The sequence below is a fragment of the Panthera tigris genome, chromosome C2, assembly GCF_018350195.1.
Source record: "Panthera tigris isolate Pti1 chromosome C2, P.tigris_Pti1_mat1.1, whole genome shotgun sequence".
NCBI classification, from domain to species: Eukaryota; Metazoa; Chordata; class Mammalia; order Carnivora; family Felidae; genus Panthera; species Panthera tigris.
The window spans coordinates 130,462,324-130,479,032 of NC_056668.1; the positions used below are offsets into that span (position 1 = coordinate 130,462,324).

A 16,709-nucleotide genomic window follows, 5' to 3' on the forward strand; every position below is an offset into this window, starting at 1 on the left:
CACACATACATATGCATGCACGTGTGTGTGCACATATACATATATATAGTTTTCAGGTATATTATGTACATGCAGACGTACACACATACACAGAGTTTTTTTTCAATATATGAAGTTTATTGTCAAATTGGTTTCCATACAACACCCAGTGCTCATCCCAACAGGTGCCCTCCTCAATACCCATCACCCACCCTCCCCACCCTCCCACCCCCCATCAACCCTCAGTTCTCAGTTTTTTTTTTTTAATTTTTTTTTTAACGTTTATTTATTTTTGAGACAGAGAGAGACAGAGCATGAACGGGGGAGGGTCAGAGAGAGGGAGACACAGAATCTGAAACAGGCTCCAGGCTCTGAGCTGTCAGCACAGAGCCCGACGCGGGGCTCGAACTCACGGACCGCGAGATCATGACCTGAGCCGAAGTCGGCCGCCCAACCGACCAAGCCACCCAGGCGCCCCTTGCTCTCAGTTTTTAAGAGTCTCTTATGCTTTGGCTCTCTCCCACTTTAACTTCCTTTTTTTTTTCCTTCCCCTCCCCCATGGGTTTCTGTTAAGTTTCTCAGGATCCACATAAGAGTGAAACCATATAGTATCTGTCTTTCTCTGTATGGCTTATTTCACTTAGCATAACACTCTCCAGTTCCATCCACGTTGCTACAAAGGGCCATATTTCATTCTTTCTCATTGCCACGTAGTACTCCATTGTGTATATAAACCACAATTTCTTTATCCATTCGTCAGTTGATGGACATTTAGGCTCTTTCCACCATTTGGCTATTGTTGAGAGTGCTGCTATAAACATTGGGGTACAAGTGCCCCTATGCATCAGTACTCCTGTATCCCTTGGGTAAATTCCTAGCAGTGCTATTGCTGGGTCATAGGGTAGGTCTATTTTTAATTCTTTGAGGAACCTCCACACTGTTTTCCAGAGTGGCTGCACCAATTTGCATTCCCACCAACAGTGCAAGAGGGTTCCCGTTTCTCCACATCCTCTCCAGCATCTTTAGTCTCCTGATTTGTTCATTTTGGCCACTCTGACTGGCGTGAGGTGATATCTGAGTGTGGTTTTGATTTGTATTTCCCTAATAAGGAGCGACGTTGAGCATCTTTTCATGTGCCTGTTGGCCATCCCAATGTCTTCTTTAGAGAAGTGTCTATTCATGTTTTCTGCCCATTTCTTCACTGGGTTATTTGTTTTTCGGGTGTGGAGTTTGGTGAGCTCTTTATAGATTTTGGATAATAGCCCTTTGTCCAATAGGTCATTTGCAAATATCTTTTCCCATTCCGTTGGTTGCCTTTGAGTTTTGTTGGTTGTCTCCTTTGCTGTACAGAAGTTTTTTATCTTCATAAGGTCCCAGTAGTTCATTTTTGCTTTTAATTCCCTTGCCTTTGGGGATGTGTCAAGTAAGAAATTGCTACGGCTGAGGTCAGAGAGGTCTTTTCCTGCTTTCTCCTCTAGGGTTTTGATGGTTTCCTGTGTCACATTCAGGTCCTTTATCCATTTTGAGTTTATTTTTGTGAATGGTGTGAGAAAGTGGTCTAGTTTCAATCTTCTGCATGTTGCTGTCCAGTTCTCCCAGCACCATTTGTTAAAGAGACTTTTTTCCATTGGATGTTCTTTCCTGCTTTGTCAAAGATGAGTTGGCCATACGTTTGTGGGTCTAGTTCTGGGGTTTCTATTCTATTCCATTGGTCTATGCACATACACAGAGTTTTTATGTAAGCTAGCCTTTATGCAAAGCTAGCAAAATAATGCCAAAATAAGCTTTACCTAGAGGAAATTATCTGTTTTTCTTGGTTTTCAAAACCCTTTGAATATAACTCACACCTTTGGAGCTCAAAAACTCAACTTCTTTAGAGATAGTAAGTTTAGTTAAAAGGCAATTTCAGTTAGGTGTCAGATATCAAATATCCAAATGCTTTACTTCCTAACTATTGTTAAACTGCCTGCAAATCACATCAGTCATCGATATAAATCTATAAATCACAAGTTCCAAAACTATGATTTTCATTTGTAAAACAGTCCTAAAACTAATAAAACTACTCAATAATCATTGTGCTGAAATATGCTTGAAAGAACATGAATTAAAAACAGATGATCAACAAATGGCAAATCCAATTTTGTAAAAAGCAGACTGGTTGTCTTTCTCCCAAATCCACCATATGTGCCTCTGTGCAAGACCAATGAGATGGGAGAGAAGGGAGTGAGGCAATGGAGGACTTCTGGGCCAAAAATCTTCCTCAAATCCCCCCTGAGGGAAGGCACATGTAACTACCTGATTAGGTTTTTAAGGGTTTCTCCAAATTCAAACTAATAGGGAATGGAAATGTCAATCAAGCTGTCATTAAAATACTGAGTGCCCACCAAATATTGGAGAAGCTGAGGAAACTGACACCCAAACACATTCTAATCAAAGCTTAATATTCCAAATTTTTGAATCTTAGAAATTGGGAAACCCAGCATACATGATAAGAGTATCAACATAAACCTTAAACTTCCTCATTTGCTCAATAAAGGTCATGAGAAGCAAAGACTATAATTGTTCTCTTACTAAAAAAAAAAAAAAAGAATATTGATTGCTCTGAACCCGAAGATTAAAAAGCAACATTCAGGGGTGCCTGAGTGGCTCAGTTGGTTGAGTGTCTGACTTTAGCTCAGGTCATGATCTCACAGCTCCTGAGTTTGAGCCCTACGTCAGGCTCTGTGCTGACAGCTCAGAGCATGGAGCCTGCTTTGGATTCTGTATCTCCCTCTCTCTCTGCCTCTCTCCATTTGCAGTCTCTCTCTCTCTCTCTCTCTCTCTCTCTCTCTCTCTCTCTCTCTCAAAAATAAATAAACATTAAAAAAACATTTAGGGGCGCCTGGGTGGCTCTGTCAGTTAAGCATCTGACTTCGGCTAAGGTCATGATCTCACAGCTAGTGAGTTCAAGTCCTGCGCTGGGCTCTGTGCTGACAGCACAGAGCCTGGAGCCTGCTTCAGATTCTCTGTCTCCCTCTCTCTCTCCCCCCTCCCCTGATAATACTCTGTCTCTCTCTCCTCAAAAATAAATAAAAACATTAAAAAAATAATAAATAAACAAACAAATAAATAAAAAGCAACATTCAGCTTAAACTACCAAATTTCACAATGACTATCACTGGCAACTAAAAAATCAACCAGTTAATGATCTTAGAAGTTTTCATGTATCATGGTCCAGGATTTACATTTTCTAAACACATTTATTAAGGTATAATTGATACACAGTATACTACCCACATTTAAAGTATATAATTTGATAAATTTTTACATTTGCCCATGAAACCATCTCCACAATCATGATAATGAACATGCCATCATACCCCAAATTCCTCATGCCCAAGGTTTTGCTTTTTCAAAACTTCAGGTGGATTTTTCACATAATTACGAAATAACAGCACTGCTGTACCAAATATGTTCTATAGCATGTCAAAGGTTTCATAATTATTCATTCATACTTATGAGTATCAGGTATTAGGGTATTATGAAAGCACCTGTGGAACAAAAAGTGGCTGAGTTCTTATTAAACTATGGACCAGAAATTCAGTGTCATGGTATTTTAAAGCAATGAAAGTCACATAATATTAACTGCTTATTCTTAATACTACATGCAATTTTTTATACAATATACAATTAGTGTAGCACACAAGCTACTTTTAGAACTTTGCATCGTCAACTATGTCTATTTCTCACATAAAGATAAATTTACAAATTACTAGTTCTAAAAACTAAGAAATAACTGACTAAGAAGCTAACCTAAGGGTCGTTTTTCTCCTTTGTTGACTTATAAGTCATCTACATCACTCTAAATTACTATTTAGACATGGATGTCATGGCAACTAAACTTTTTTCCCAGGAAAGTTGGCAGTAATAAAGTGAGCCAGAAATGAATCTCAGTCTGAGAGTTTTCCACTTTCTCATTTCTTTGATGTTTACTTTATAGCTGTATCTTATTCCAAGTTCCTTAAAGGTGAATGATATCACAACTCAAATTTTCAGTTCAAAATAGTTATAAGGATGAGTGCTAGCCAAATTGCCCATACCTACTCCTGAGTCAATGCATGTGTCAAAAAAGGAACCAGCTCGGTTCAGAAAGGGCAAAACTGAAAAAAGAAGATGCCTCCCTCAGGTGATCCTGTTGGAGTGAGTGATGGTACAGGGGGACTGCCTGCTGTGTGTCAGGCAGAGTGCTGGGCTGCTTGACCCACCAAAAACTACTGGAGCCTTCACAAGATGGCTGCTTGAAGGCTACTTACGCATGTCATGTTTGCTTTGGGTCAAGAAATTAAAGTTAGAAATTATATTGAAAAATATTCTGACACCAGCCATGAAAAACCCTGGATTTGGTTATTGAGGTTCCTCTGGAATCCATAAAAAAATTAGCTCATCTCTCTGAAAAAAGTCCATTTTTGATTGGGAAGGGAGTGAAAACTTGAACTAGTCAATACCTATAAAGTTTTGTTCTTATATATTATGCACTCATCCTTAAAATATTTTGTTTTACCGGGGCGCCTGGGTGGCTCAGTTAGTTAAGTGTCCGACTCTTGATTTCAGCTCAGGCCATGATGTCACGGTTCGTGAGTTTGAGCTCTGCATCAGGTTCTGTGCTAATAGTGTGGTTCATGAGATCAAGCCCTGTGTCAGGCTTTGCACTGATAGCATGGAGCCTGCTTGGGATTCTCTCACTCTCTCTACCCACTCCCCTGCTCTCTCTCGCTCTTTCTCAAAATAAATAAATAAACTTAAAAAAATTTTTTTAAATATTTTGTTTCACTTATTGAATAAATGAAACAAAACAACATTTAAATAGTAGTAGGCTTACACAAATCTTACATTTTAAAAATTGGGAGCCATCAACAAGGACAATGTGAAGGGACCAGCATATCTAATTACATTTTTAAATTATAATTCACCAAAATAACTTATATATTCCCCACCCATCTCATATATTTAAATGAATAATATTCCTTATTTCCTAGGGTATTATTCAGTGTTGACAAAACCATTAGCTTCCCTATTCACAAATCCAGCAAAACATCATTAGAACAGAATGGGATAAGTAAAGAATGTAAAAGTCTAAAAATCTAATATATATACCATAGTAATTTGCCTACATTCTTTTCCTGTCAACAGTCTACTTGTGGTATTTTCAATAATTCACTTTTATTTTCTTTCAAACAATAGCAATGCAAGAAAAAAAAAGCATTTAAAAAAAAGCCTTTTTGTGTACTGTCGTCTTCTTTCTAAATGTTTCTCAGTGATTCAGTCTTCAAAGCAGGCTTTTTGGCCCCTTGCCCGGCCAAAATGAAACTGCAGGTTTCCCTGCATCCTACTCATCCTAAAATATTTTATTTATTAGTCATCTATCATCTGTAAATATTAAAAACCAGATTATAAGCTCATGGCTTCTTTTATGCTAATACATGCAGGAAAGGAGCCTCAGGATAATGTAAATCACTTACCCCAAAACATCGTCGACTTCATTACCATGATTGAGGCAAGTCAAAGTAACTGTGCACCCTTGCATTTTATTCTCTTTTTCCTTCCTACCTCCCGAACCTTCAGTGTTGTAAGATGGCCAGAAGCTCAGAGGCTTGACTTTATCACAGACAGAGAACTGGCAAAGCCCAAAGTGAAGTCCAAGTTCAAATTTTCCCTTCCTGCATTTACCTAAAATGAGCTGATGCACAAAATCCTCCAGAATGTGAACTGCTTTAATATCCTTTCATATTACAATGTCTCTTAAAGGATTGAAGATTAAGGGAAACATGATCACTATGGGAAAACCTGATGAAAACTGTTTTCTAGCAGGGCAAATTGGAAAGAAATCATTCGTTTCCTCCAAATTGTTTTCATGACTCCATTGCATAAACCACTGAATCCTATTAAACTAAGTCAGCCCACTCAATAACCCAATCCTCCCATCACAGATACCCACTGGGGAGAAAGCCCTGGTACAATACAGGAATAATAGCTTTAATAAGAGTACATAAAATGGGCTCAAAGTTGGACTCATTAAATTTAATGTTTTGTTTAGAATGAGTCAAAACTGAAAGTACAGATATGCTAAAATGACTAAATAAGTCAGACAAATCCACAAAGAGGTGCTCGTGGTGCAATACATGCATACTAGCTTTGCAAAAGGCTACCAGCTATTAAATAGCAGAAAGTACTGTCACATCCTGAATCACTGAAAGCTTGTTTCAAGTATTATAAAACTCTATGCATACTGGTAAGAACTACTACTCATTCTTAATTATTTTTTGACACTGTCAGGCTACTATAATCAATTTATTAATTCGCTAAGAGGAAATAATGTCCTGTCTTTTTATAAACAGTGAAAATGTTTACACAGAAAAGGCAGCTTTCAGTGCATTCCTTACAATATGAAAACTGATTTCTCCATTTCTCACTGTGTCAGAAATAAGCTTGAAAATGGATGAAGTCCTTTTTTTTTCTAATTACAACTGCGTGTGTCAGCATATGTGGCCATAATTCATAAGTGGCCCAAATATGCTTCAGAATGGAACAGAATGCCCATCATTTCTCAGTGATTGAAGCTTGGTTCTTCATTAGTTTTCCAGGGTGATAGCAGTGACAGAAAGGGGATATGCTGCAGTGATCATGATATCAAATCTCTGAGGATGCTAAAGGGCACAATAGTTTTTAACTCCTACTTCAGAGAGGTTACTAGAACCAACTACAGGGAGCCAATTGATAGTAAAGCCATACAGCAGACAATTATGCAAGCATTTATTTTTTCTTAATGTTTTATTTTTGAGAGGGTGAGCAAAAGCGGGGTGGGGGGGGGCAGAGAGAAGGTGACAGAGGATGCCAGCGGGCTTTGTGCTGAGGGCAACGGGCCCATATGGGGCTCAAACTCACAAACTGTGAGATCATGACCTGAGCCAAAGTCTGAGGCTCAACCAAATGAGTCACCCAGGTGCCCCGCAAGCATTTTAAATGATGCTATTAAGGGGTGCCTGGGTGGCTCAGTCAGTTAAGCATTTGACTCTTGATTTCAAACCATGAGATCAAGCCTAGAGGCGAGCTCTGTGCTGACAGTGAGGAGTCTGCTTGGGATTCTCTCTCTCCCTCTCCTCCCACTTGTACATGTGCACACGCTCTCTAAGTAAATAAGTAAATATTTACAAATAAATAAGGTGATGTTTGTAAGAGGACTTAGTAACATGGGAAAATACGGGGTTCCTAGGACATTTAAAAAAAATATGTGCCATGTCACAAATTTCTAAGAAAGCAATTGGTCAATGTTTTAAACTTAGTTTGAAAGCTTCAGAAACCGGTGTGGATTCGATTACAACTGGGGACTTCATGTCCAGGTTTTGTTCCAACCTTTGTCTTCTTAAACAAGAACAGATGGCACCTACACACATAGCCCATAAAGCTGTGGAAAGCCATAAAGCTGGACTTGGTTCCTGGAAGGTTCCCGGTATCTGTGGCAGTGGCAATCATTTACATGGCCTCACAGGCCTCCACTGAGAAGAGGACCCAAAAAGAAATTGGGGATGTCGTTGGTGTTGCTGATGTTACAATCAGACAGTCCAACAGGCTTATCTATCCTCGAGCTCCAGATCTGTTTCCTACAGACTTCAAATTTGACACCCCTGTGGACAAACTACCACAGCTGTAAATCGAGGCAGCTGATGTCAAATTCTTATGAACACTGAACTCGGCCTGTTGTACATAGTCCATAGCAAGTGCTGGATTGAGCCTTTCGTTAGTAAGGAAAAACACATGGTATGCATTCCAGGGCTAAATATTAATTGCATGGCATTCTATATGTATACACGAGTGAAACATATTTAATGATATAAATTACTTATTGAATTTGCTTTCTTTTGTAGCAACCTAGGAAATTGTATTTTGGAAGATATTTGAAATTAAGTAATTCTCGGATAAAACGTTTTTCAAAACTAAAAAAGAAAATAATAACATGGGAAAATACTTATATCTTAGTGCTTCAAAAAAAAAAAAAAAGATGCAAACTTATACAGACACTGAACAGAAGCGTTCTCTCGCCCTTTTGCCTCGTTCGGTGGTCCTGGAAGTGCAGTCTTCAGGTCAGCAGCAACAGCTGGTAGAGATGCGCATTCTCAGGCCCCACCCAGACTTGTTAAGTCACAATTTTGGGAGGAGAACCCAGCAATCTGTTTTAACAGCCCTCCAGGCAATCTTCTGAGGCCCAATAAAGTGAGAAAACCACTAGCTGGTTCTTAATCATCCTTCAGGTCTCAGCTGAAACAACATGTTCTCGGGAAGCCTTGCCTCCCCCAGAGTCACCCTGCCAGCTTAGACGGGTCTATCATACCTCAGAGCAACCAAGACTTTCCTTTCACAATGGTTATGGCAGCTTGTAATTACTTTTATGATTATACAATTAGCATTTTTCCCTCTCACTAGACCAATATTCTAAAGCTTAGCTGCACATTCAAATCACCTGGAAGCTCTCGAAAATCCAGATGCCTGGGGTGTGGTCCAATTAAAACAATGTACTGGGGTATGGCTCAAACATGTATTTTTTTAAAATACTGTGATTCCATTCTTTGGCCAAGGTTGAGAACCACCAAACTCAAGCTCCTTGAAGAGCAGGTGACCAGCAAATAGTGACCAACATCTGTTGAATAAACATGTGGAGTTATTTTTTTTACTTTTATTTATTATGTGGGTGTTTTTTTTAATCTTGCACATGGTACAAAATTACAAATGTACAAAAAGGGTTGAGTGAAAAGTAAGTCTCCTCACTCTCACCCTCCATCTCTGAGGCAACCACTGTGACCAATGCCGTATGTTTCCTTAGAAGAGTGAATAAATATTTGTCAACACGTACGGAAAAGACCAGCAGTTGGGTGGCAGGATTATACATTTTCCAGCTTTATGCACACCTGCACTTTTTATTAAATGTATGTATATTAGTATCAATACAGGAAAAGGAGGTACCCTAAAGATAACTGAATGTACGCATATCCAGAGCTATTTAGGAGATATACCCTGGGTCTGACGGTTCTGAGAAAAATGGTCACTTTGGAATGATGTTCTGTGTTATGAGGAAGAGACCCTTTATTTGGCTTAAACAAATAGCTGTCTATTCCACCCACTTCATTTTGTTTTATTTTCACTTCTGATCAGATATTCAGCTTCTCCAGAACTTGCATCAGAAAATGGTTGAGGGCACATGAAAAGAGATACTATTCATTCTAGGCCCTGAATCAAGAAGTGGTATCACAATTTGCAGATCTGTCTTGCCTGAATTTAGTTAACAGGAAGCCCTATCAAGACTGACCATGACTAGGTATATTAAGATGAAAAGCTGAGGACTGGATCCTAGTGTGGTGGCTAACTACGGTTCTGTCCTGCAAGGCACTGACCTCCTCAGCTCCATCCCTATTGATGATTGTATCTCAACACCACATGCTGGAACCGGGGTATAAATCTGAGATGCTCTCAGAAGACACTGCGCTTAGGAGAGCTGTCTTCCAATAATGGACCCAGACTCCTGTGGGTTTTATTTTTATGATTGTTGTTACCCTTTTATGACTTTTCACTTCCCTTACTTTTAAGGTCTAAGACCTCTCCCCTCTGCTGTCAGTGCGACTAATTCTAGCAGCAATTCTTAGCCCACTCTCCTCAATCTTGTTTCTGTGGCTGGGTGGGAAATCTGCCTGTTAGAACTTTTAAAAATCTGCTCTACTACAGGCCCAAAAGCTCTCCTTGGAGGCAAGGACCTAGGCTTGAGGCCATTTCTCTAAGGACTTGTTAACCTTTCCTATTTAACTCCAGTCCTTATCTCATACTGTAGATATATGATACTGGGAAGAAATGCTCTGTGGAGAGAGAATGCATTTGCATGTTAACCATGTTGGCCATATTTAGGCAAAGGCCAATGTGTAGGTGCACAAATAAAGAAAGAAATATTTGGATATTTACACCACAGGACCAAGAGGGGAAAAAATGAAAGCTCTCTATAATGCACAGAAACTAGCAAAATAAAGACTGTAGGTAGCTAGGAAGGAATCTGGGCACTGGCCATTCCAACATCTCTGAGAGCAACCTGCTACACAAGTGTTTAAACCCCGTACCATTTACTAGTTGTTTTCTACAGGTTAATTCTATCCCTCTTCCAGACTGGAGGCTCCTGAGAGCCAAGCCTTATCTCCTATTGCTTCAGTCTCCTCGCTGGTGTTCAGTACAAAGCAAAGGTTTAATATATAAATTAAATACTTATGAGTCGACAAACTTTTATAAAAGACGACAGCACAAAATCAACTCTAAATAATAATGTCACTGTATTTTAAGTTGATGAAATTTAAAACAGCATTATAACCAGCATTCAATGGTAAGATGAAAATTCTAAATTCATTACAACTGTGGCCATGATTAATCATGTACAACTAATCATGTACAAGTTTAATCATGTATCTTAGGGTAAGGTAAGATTACTTCCTTAACATCTCTTTTCTATTAAGTTACATGCACTATGCTAAGAACCAAAGACCTTCTTAGCTCATCACTTATGGATTTGCTTTTAAAGAAAAAGGTCTGACAGGGGCGCCTGGGTGGCTCTGTTGGTTAAGCGTCTGACTTCGACTCAGGTCATGATCTCACAGTTCTTGTGTGAGTTTGAGCCCCACGTCAGCTTCTGTGCTGACAGCTCAGAGCCTGGAGCCTGCTTCAGATTTTGTGTCTCCCTCTCTCTCTGCTCCCCCCACCACCCCACTCACATTCTGTCTCTCTCTCTCTCTCTTAAAAATAAACATTAAAAAAATTTTTTTAACTAAAAATAAAGTCTGACAGCTTAACAAAAATATAAAATTATCAAGTTGAATTAGAACAATATTTAGGAATATGAGTTAACATTATCACATCCCCACCACATTCATTAGACCAGAATTTCTATAATCATGAAAGAAAATATTCCCAAATATTGGTTTATAAATTTCATGATGTGGAATAAAAAAACCTCTCTGTGTCATTCAATACTCCTTTAAAGTTTAATTTCATACTACTGTGATAACCAAAAAAGGAATGCCCGATCTTTATGCCAAAGAGAAAACTCTCTCCAAACACACACTAATCAAATGTCATGGCTATAGTTTTTTGTTTTTTGTTTTGTCCCATAGCAAATGCAGAAAGTCAATAAAAATGTAAAGGAATGTGGTATTTACACTGTAATTAAAATTCACAAATTCACAGAATATGAAAAATGTCAATGGTAGAGTGATGCCCCCAAGTGGCATAATGATAAATTGCAATACTTTGATGGAAAAGTTAGAATAGCTATATTCCCTTTTGTCAAATTCTTCAATTAAATCTAAAAGTGCATATTACGTAAACCTAGATTTCATAGGGGCTAGTAATAAGTGTCCTGTAGACCACCTCAGACTCATAGTACACCCAAGTCACTCTTTTAACTAGAGAAGAGATAGTCTGGTATATAAAGGTTATGATATACTTTCCTTATAATCTCAAACAGTTAGGGGTATGTCTGCAAAACAATGAAGGGAGTCAGATCTACTTTGATTTATTAAAGGAGAAGCATTCACAACATTATATAAATCTTTTCAGAAAGCATTATTTTCTACCCATCTCTAATATTAACCAATTCCCTATGTTTATAGCCCAGTATGTAAAGTAGAATCTAAAATTTTATGTAACCAAATTGCTTGGACAATGGGTAGTGCTAATTAATGTGCTTTTCTCACTAACTAAAGATTCAATTGTCAACACTGTGGGGAAAGAATCTTTAAAAAATGAGTTTAGTTTCTGCCTCTGTAACATGTATGAAACATAATCACTGATAAGTTGCTATCTTATATAGCTAAAAAGTCAACATTCTGAGGATCAATTGCTTTTGGACAGTCATAGAGATACAAAAGAATATGACAATAGAATTGTTACAATCTCAAGAAAGATTCTTGAAGAAGATTTTAAAATCACATGCCTGATAGCCGATTGCTTGGAGAGATTTCTCTCTTAAAAGTGGAATACAAAAGAAAAACTTCCTCTTAATAGAGAGTAAAGTTATTGGGTCGTGACTAGATAAAGTTTTGGTAGGCTTCCTTTAATTATTCCTATAACTTGGATTATTTATAAATAAGATGAACCTCAACTGTTATTGAGTGATAATTATATATAAGGTAATGTGATATTCTATATTTTACGCATATATTTACAAATATATCTTATATTTTTTATATTATATATTCCTTATTAGATAATATATGTTTATCTGGATGTTTTATACATACATAGATATTTTATTTAACCCTATTTCAATCCTATGAGGTTTAATACCCATTTTACACATAAGAAAACTGAAGCTCAGATGAGGAACCTGCATAACGACTGGCTTTACATTTGACCCGTTCACCTCCAAACCCTGTGGTCTTAACTGTGACACTTACTGACTTCCTTCTAGCCTTCTAGGATTTTGTGAGCAGCCACAGCCATGATTCTTCATGATTTTAGCAGAGGTGTAAAATCAGATGTCTACAGAGATAGGCAGTGGGTATAAGAGACAGTGAAGAGTGGTAAGACACGGCTAATTGAAGAGTATAGGTTCTGTCTGAAGGGGGCAGCTGCTACCCAGCTCCAGCCCATATTGGCTATATAGCATCAATGTTAGCAAATGTTACCAAATCTTTTTTTTTTTTTTTCCAAGAGAAGATGAAAAGCTCAATCTTTCTGAGAATGTACATTTTTAAATACTGGCAACTAATTTAGACTGAAAAAAAATCCCCACTATGCAGGCCAAACAAAACACATCTGAAGGCTGAATGTAGCTTGTATGTAATATGTTGTAGAGATTCTGATGATGAATGATTCCCTTTCAAGAGATTCTACACCAGACTTTTCGGTGTCAAATAATTTGTCAATTATCCTCACTGTTGGATTCATTCCACAGACTGAGGCTTCATCTGCCATCTTCAGTTCAAATCAGGTATTTTTAGACCAATGCAAGTACAGGAAACGTTATTGGCAAATCACATCCCAACCAACCAGCCCCTTCCTCTCTCATTTCTGCACCCTTCCTCCAACACACGCATATACACTACACTCCCATATACTATGGGTGCATATACACCCATCATCTCAAGTCAGAAGCTTTCAAGTTTGGTCTTCATATATCTTATTTTACATTCCTTTAATCAACTTTTTAGCCCTTCTGTGAATTTTCTTAAACTTTTTCATATTCCTTACTCATTAAAGAAACCAAAATTGGATATGATCTTTATGATGAGAGACAGAAGAAGAAAAATGTTCACTTTTAGCCCAGAAGACTGATCTATAGCCTGCATAGTTCCAAAAAGGATCAAAGACATACTGGTTGCTACATTCTTTTTTTTTTTTTTTAAACAAGCTCTAGCCAATTTTATTAACGAAAAATTTTACGTGATTTACTTTTCACCAGTCTGTTCTGGCATGCTTCGAATGATATCAGAATCACCTGGATCAATAATAGCCAGGGTGCACACTCTGCAGTATTTCCCAAACGCTGTGCCCAATTCAATATTATTGCCGCTGTAGTGATGGACACCAGTTTTGGCCAACATGGCATAGTATTCTATTTCAGATTTCCTCAAGGCTGGGCAGTTGTTGGCGAGGATGACCAGTTTCACTTTGCCATGTCTGATCATTTTCAGAGTCTGCTTGTACCCCAACACGTACTTCCCACTTTTCATAACGAGTTGGAGCCTAGAGTTGATGGACTCCAGCGACTTTTTCGTCTTCTTTGTGGCCACCATCTTCCTGCCTTAGGTGCGGGGCAGACCCAACCAGAAGCAACCGCCAAAATGGCCGGGAGAGAGAAAAAAAAGGTGGTTGCTACATTCTTAAAGGGTCTCATGACTGCCTGCACATCTCACGAATAGTTAATATCAAGCTGAATGATAAGCACCATAGAAATCTTGTGAAAGTAGTTTTACAAGCAGAAATTCGAAGAAAACCTTTATGATCTACTACTCCCTGCACATCCCCTCCCCCTTGAGCAGTAGGCATGTAACCACCAGCTTCATACAACAAAGGTGCAGTGCCGCTCTTTCTGCCCACAGGTCCTGTCCCTGTGCTATAATAAAAGCACCTTTGTGCACCAAAAACATCTCAAGAATTCTTTCTTGACTGTTTGCCCGTGGCCCCACCTCATTTACAATACGATGTACACAAGTCCTGGGTCAGATTTAGGTCTTACTCTCAATGTTTCCATAAAGGTACTCTGGTAATTTTCAGAAATTTATCATCCTGTTCTACATGGCTGGAAGAGCACCTCTAGGATTTATGGAAAAGAAGTCTTTGATAGGAGTCGTGAAACCTGTTCTAAGGACACTGTCGTCATTCCTCATAGAGGAATTCAATGAAAACTATGGATTCTTGATAATTACTTTGTAAAATTCTGGACACAGAGACCATTTAAAAGTTTGAGTTTGAAAATAAAATAGCAGCACCAACATTTACTTTTCTAATTCCTATGTAATATTAAGAAGTAGAAAATGTTTATCACACTGATATTAAATCCAATGAGCAAAAGCTAAAAGAATTTTGAGTTGACTTAAAACCTCCAAATAAAAGAATAGATTACAGGATGGAAATTTGTTTGCCTAGAGTTAAAGGCTGACATCTTGGATCATTTTTACTTCTGCCTTCTCTTTTTTTCCTGTTTCTGACATACAAGACGTACAAGTTTTTTATCCTAACTCCAATTCCAACTAACTTTTCACTGTAGCAAATTCAAACAACTTCAAGCTAAAAATGAAGATTGATCCTTATCTGTAGCAGACATTTTCTCTGCCTTGACAGTTTAACAGTCCCATCAAAATCAAAGAAAAGGAAGTAACCAGAGGATCCTCAATATAAGTTAACTTTAGATGGGAGTTCCTGTTTGATTTAAATGTCCTAATTTGAGAGTTGTATGACTACAGACTGAAAAACCCCTCCATAGAAGAAAGCCAAAGAAAATTAATACCATATTTCCTTTTAGTACACCCTATTCACCTCAAGTGTGAATTACCATTTATTTGCATTTCATAACATTTCTAAAACTGCCTTCATTATAAACAATTCTTACTTTCTCATTCAAGAAGTCCCAATCAAGTTAAGTGGAAGCAACGTTGTAATTGAGACTCCGGTATGCATAAAAATCTTATCTCCACTTAATCTACTCCATCTCCCTTCTCTAGGTCGTTCGGGTACTTCACTCACCTACTGAAATGGCTTTAAAAACCTTATCTGGAGACATCATTCCAGAAGCTTTTCTGTTGCTTATTCAATTCTGACCACCTTAAATGCAAAAAGCAAACGGTACTCCATATTCTTAATCAGCTAAGAGCTACGCATACAAGGCAGCCAACTCAAAATGCGTATGAAGTATTTTTACTTACAATTCCTCTCCTTGTTTTGCTTTCTTGTCTGAGACCAGATAGACAGTTCCAAAACTTCCACTACCAAGTTTCTGTTGAACTACGTATCTTCTTGCAATCAAGGTCTTTGGATAAGCAGAAAGGGCTATTGGTCCACTCACACACTTAGTAGCCTCTTGGAACTTCAGCATTGCTCCAAATGAGAGAGAACTAGTTTATTTGTTTATAGAAATTTAACTTCGAGTCTCTTAGGAGATCGTCAAATTAATCCAAGTAGCGTCAGTCAATCCCTGAAAGATGAAGAGTCCAGAGATCAGGTCTAAAGAATGTCGACAGATTCCTAACTATGTGTACGTTTCTGACCGTGATACTCGCACCCTGAGTAATGGATTCAATGACACCACATTTAATGACTTGAGAGAAAAATGTTAAAAGGTAGAGATATTGCAGATTCTAATAGAAGACAGTCACAGGAAGAGAGCCTTCCCTCATACATCTGAATGAATATAGCAAAACTGAGTTACAGTTAATCTGTTTAAGATTTATACTCCCCACTTACTTAAAAAAAATCCAAATTTAAGAACATTATAACTTCCTTAAATCTATACATTTGCATTAATCTTTTTGTAATTCTTTTTAAAAAAAAATTTTTTTTAACGTTTATTTATTTTTGAGACAGAGAGAGACAGAACATGAATGGGGGAGGGTCAGAGAGAGAGAGAGAGAGAGACAGAATCTGAAACAGGCTCCAGGCTCTGAGCTGTCAGCACAGAGCCAGACGCGGGGCTTGAACTCACGAACCTCAAGATCATGACCTGAGCCAAAGTCGGATGCTTAACCGACTGAGCCACCCTGGCACCCCAATCTTTTTGTAATTCTTTCTTCCTACCTTATGTCTGTTTTGATTAACAAATAGTGAGTTAGGATTCGGGGCGCCTGGGTGGCTCAGTCGGTTGAGCATCCAACTTCGGCTCAGGTCATGATCTCACGGTTTGTGGGTTCGAGCCCCACGTCGGGCTCTGTGCTGACACCTCGGTGCCTGGAGCCCGCTTCAGATTCTGTGTCTCCCTCTCTCTCTGCCCCTTCCCCTGCTCATGCTCTATCTCTCTCTCTCTCTCAAAAATAAATAAACGTTAAAAAAAAAATAGTGAGTTAGGATTAGACTAGAAATCAGCATAGAATTTCTTTCTGTAGACATTAAACTATTGTATTTGCATCTATTAGAATACATGTGAAGAGGAAGAAAGACTTCGGAATAAATTCTTTCCCCTCCTAAACAATTTCTGATCCAGTTTCTGAAATTATTATACACACTATGTAGAG

The 16,709-nt window shown here is 38.3% G+C and overlaps 2 protein-coding genes across 14 annotated transcripts in view; both read right to left on the reverse strand.

The window, feature by feature from the left end:
• NEK11 (NIMA related kinase 11) overlaps positions 1–16,709 on the reverse strand; it is a 291,065-nt gene that overhangs the window by 272,101 nt on the left and 2,255 nt on the right. For 4 of the 13 annotated variants that reach the window (XM_007087384.3, XM_042998265.1, XM_042998266.1 and 1 more), the window contains exon 2: positions 15,408–15,676. The exons of the other annotated variants lie outside the window; for them this stretch is intronic. In XM_007087384.3, the coding sequence (XP_007087446.2) occupies positions 15,408–15,577 (170 nt within the window). In that variant the 5' untranslated portion in view covers positions 15,578–15,676. The remainder of the gene's footprint in view (positions 1–15,407; positions 15,677–16,709) is intronic. 13 annotated transcript variants of the gene reach the window in all.
• On the reverse strand, positions 13,383–13,836 carry LOC102957226 (60S ribosomal protein L30-like). The gene has a single exon (XM_015539917.2). It carries the CDS (start codon positions 13,776–13,778, stop codon positions 13,431–13,433), a length of 348 nt encoding a protein of 115 aa, XP_015395403.1. The 5' UTR covers positions 13,779–13,836; the 3' UTR covers positions 13,383–13,430.

Coding starts and splice junctions, on each gene's coding strand:
- LOC102957226 (XM_015539917.2), bottom strand. CDS start 13,778: ATGGTGGCCACAAAGAAGACGAAAAAGTCGCTGGAGTCCATCAACTCT.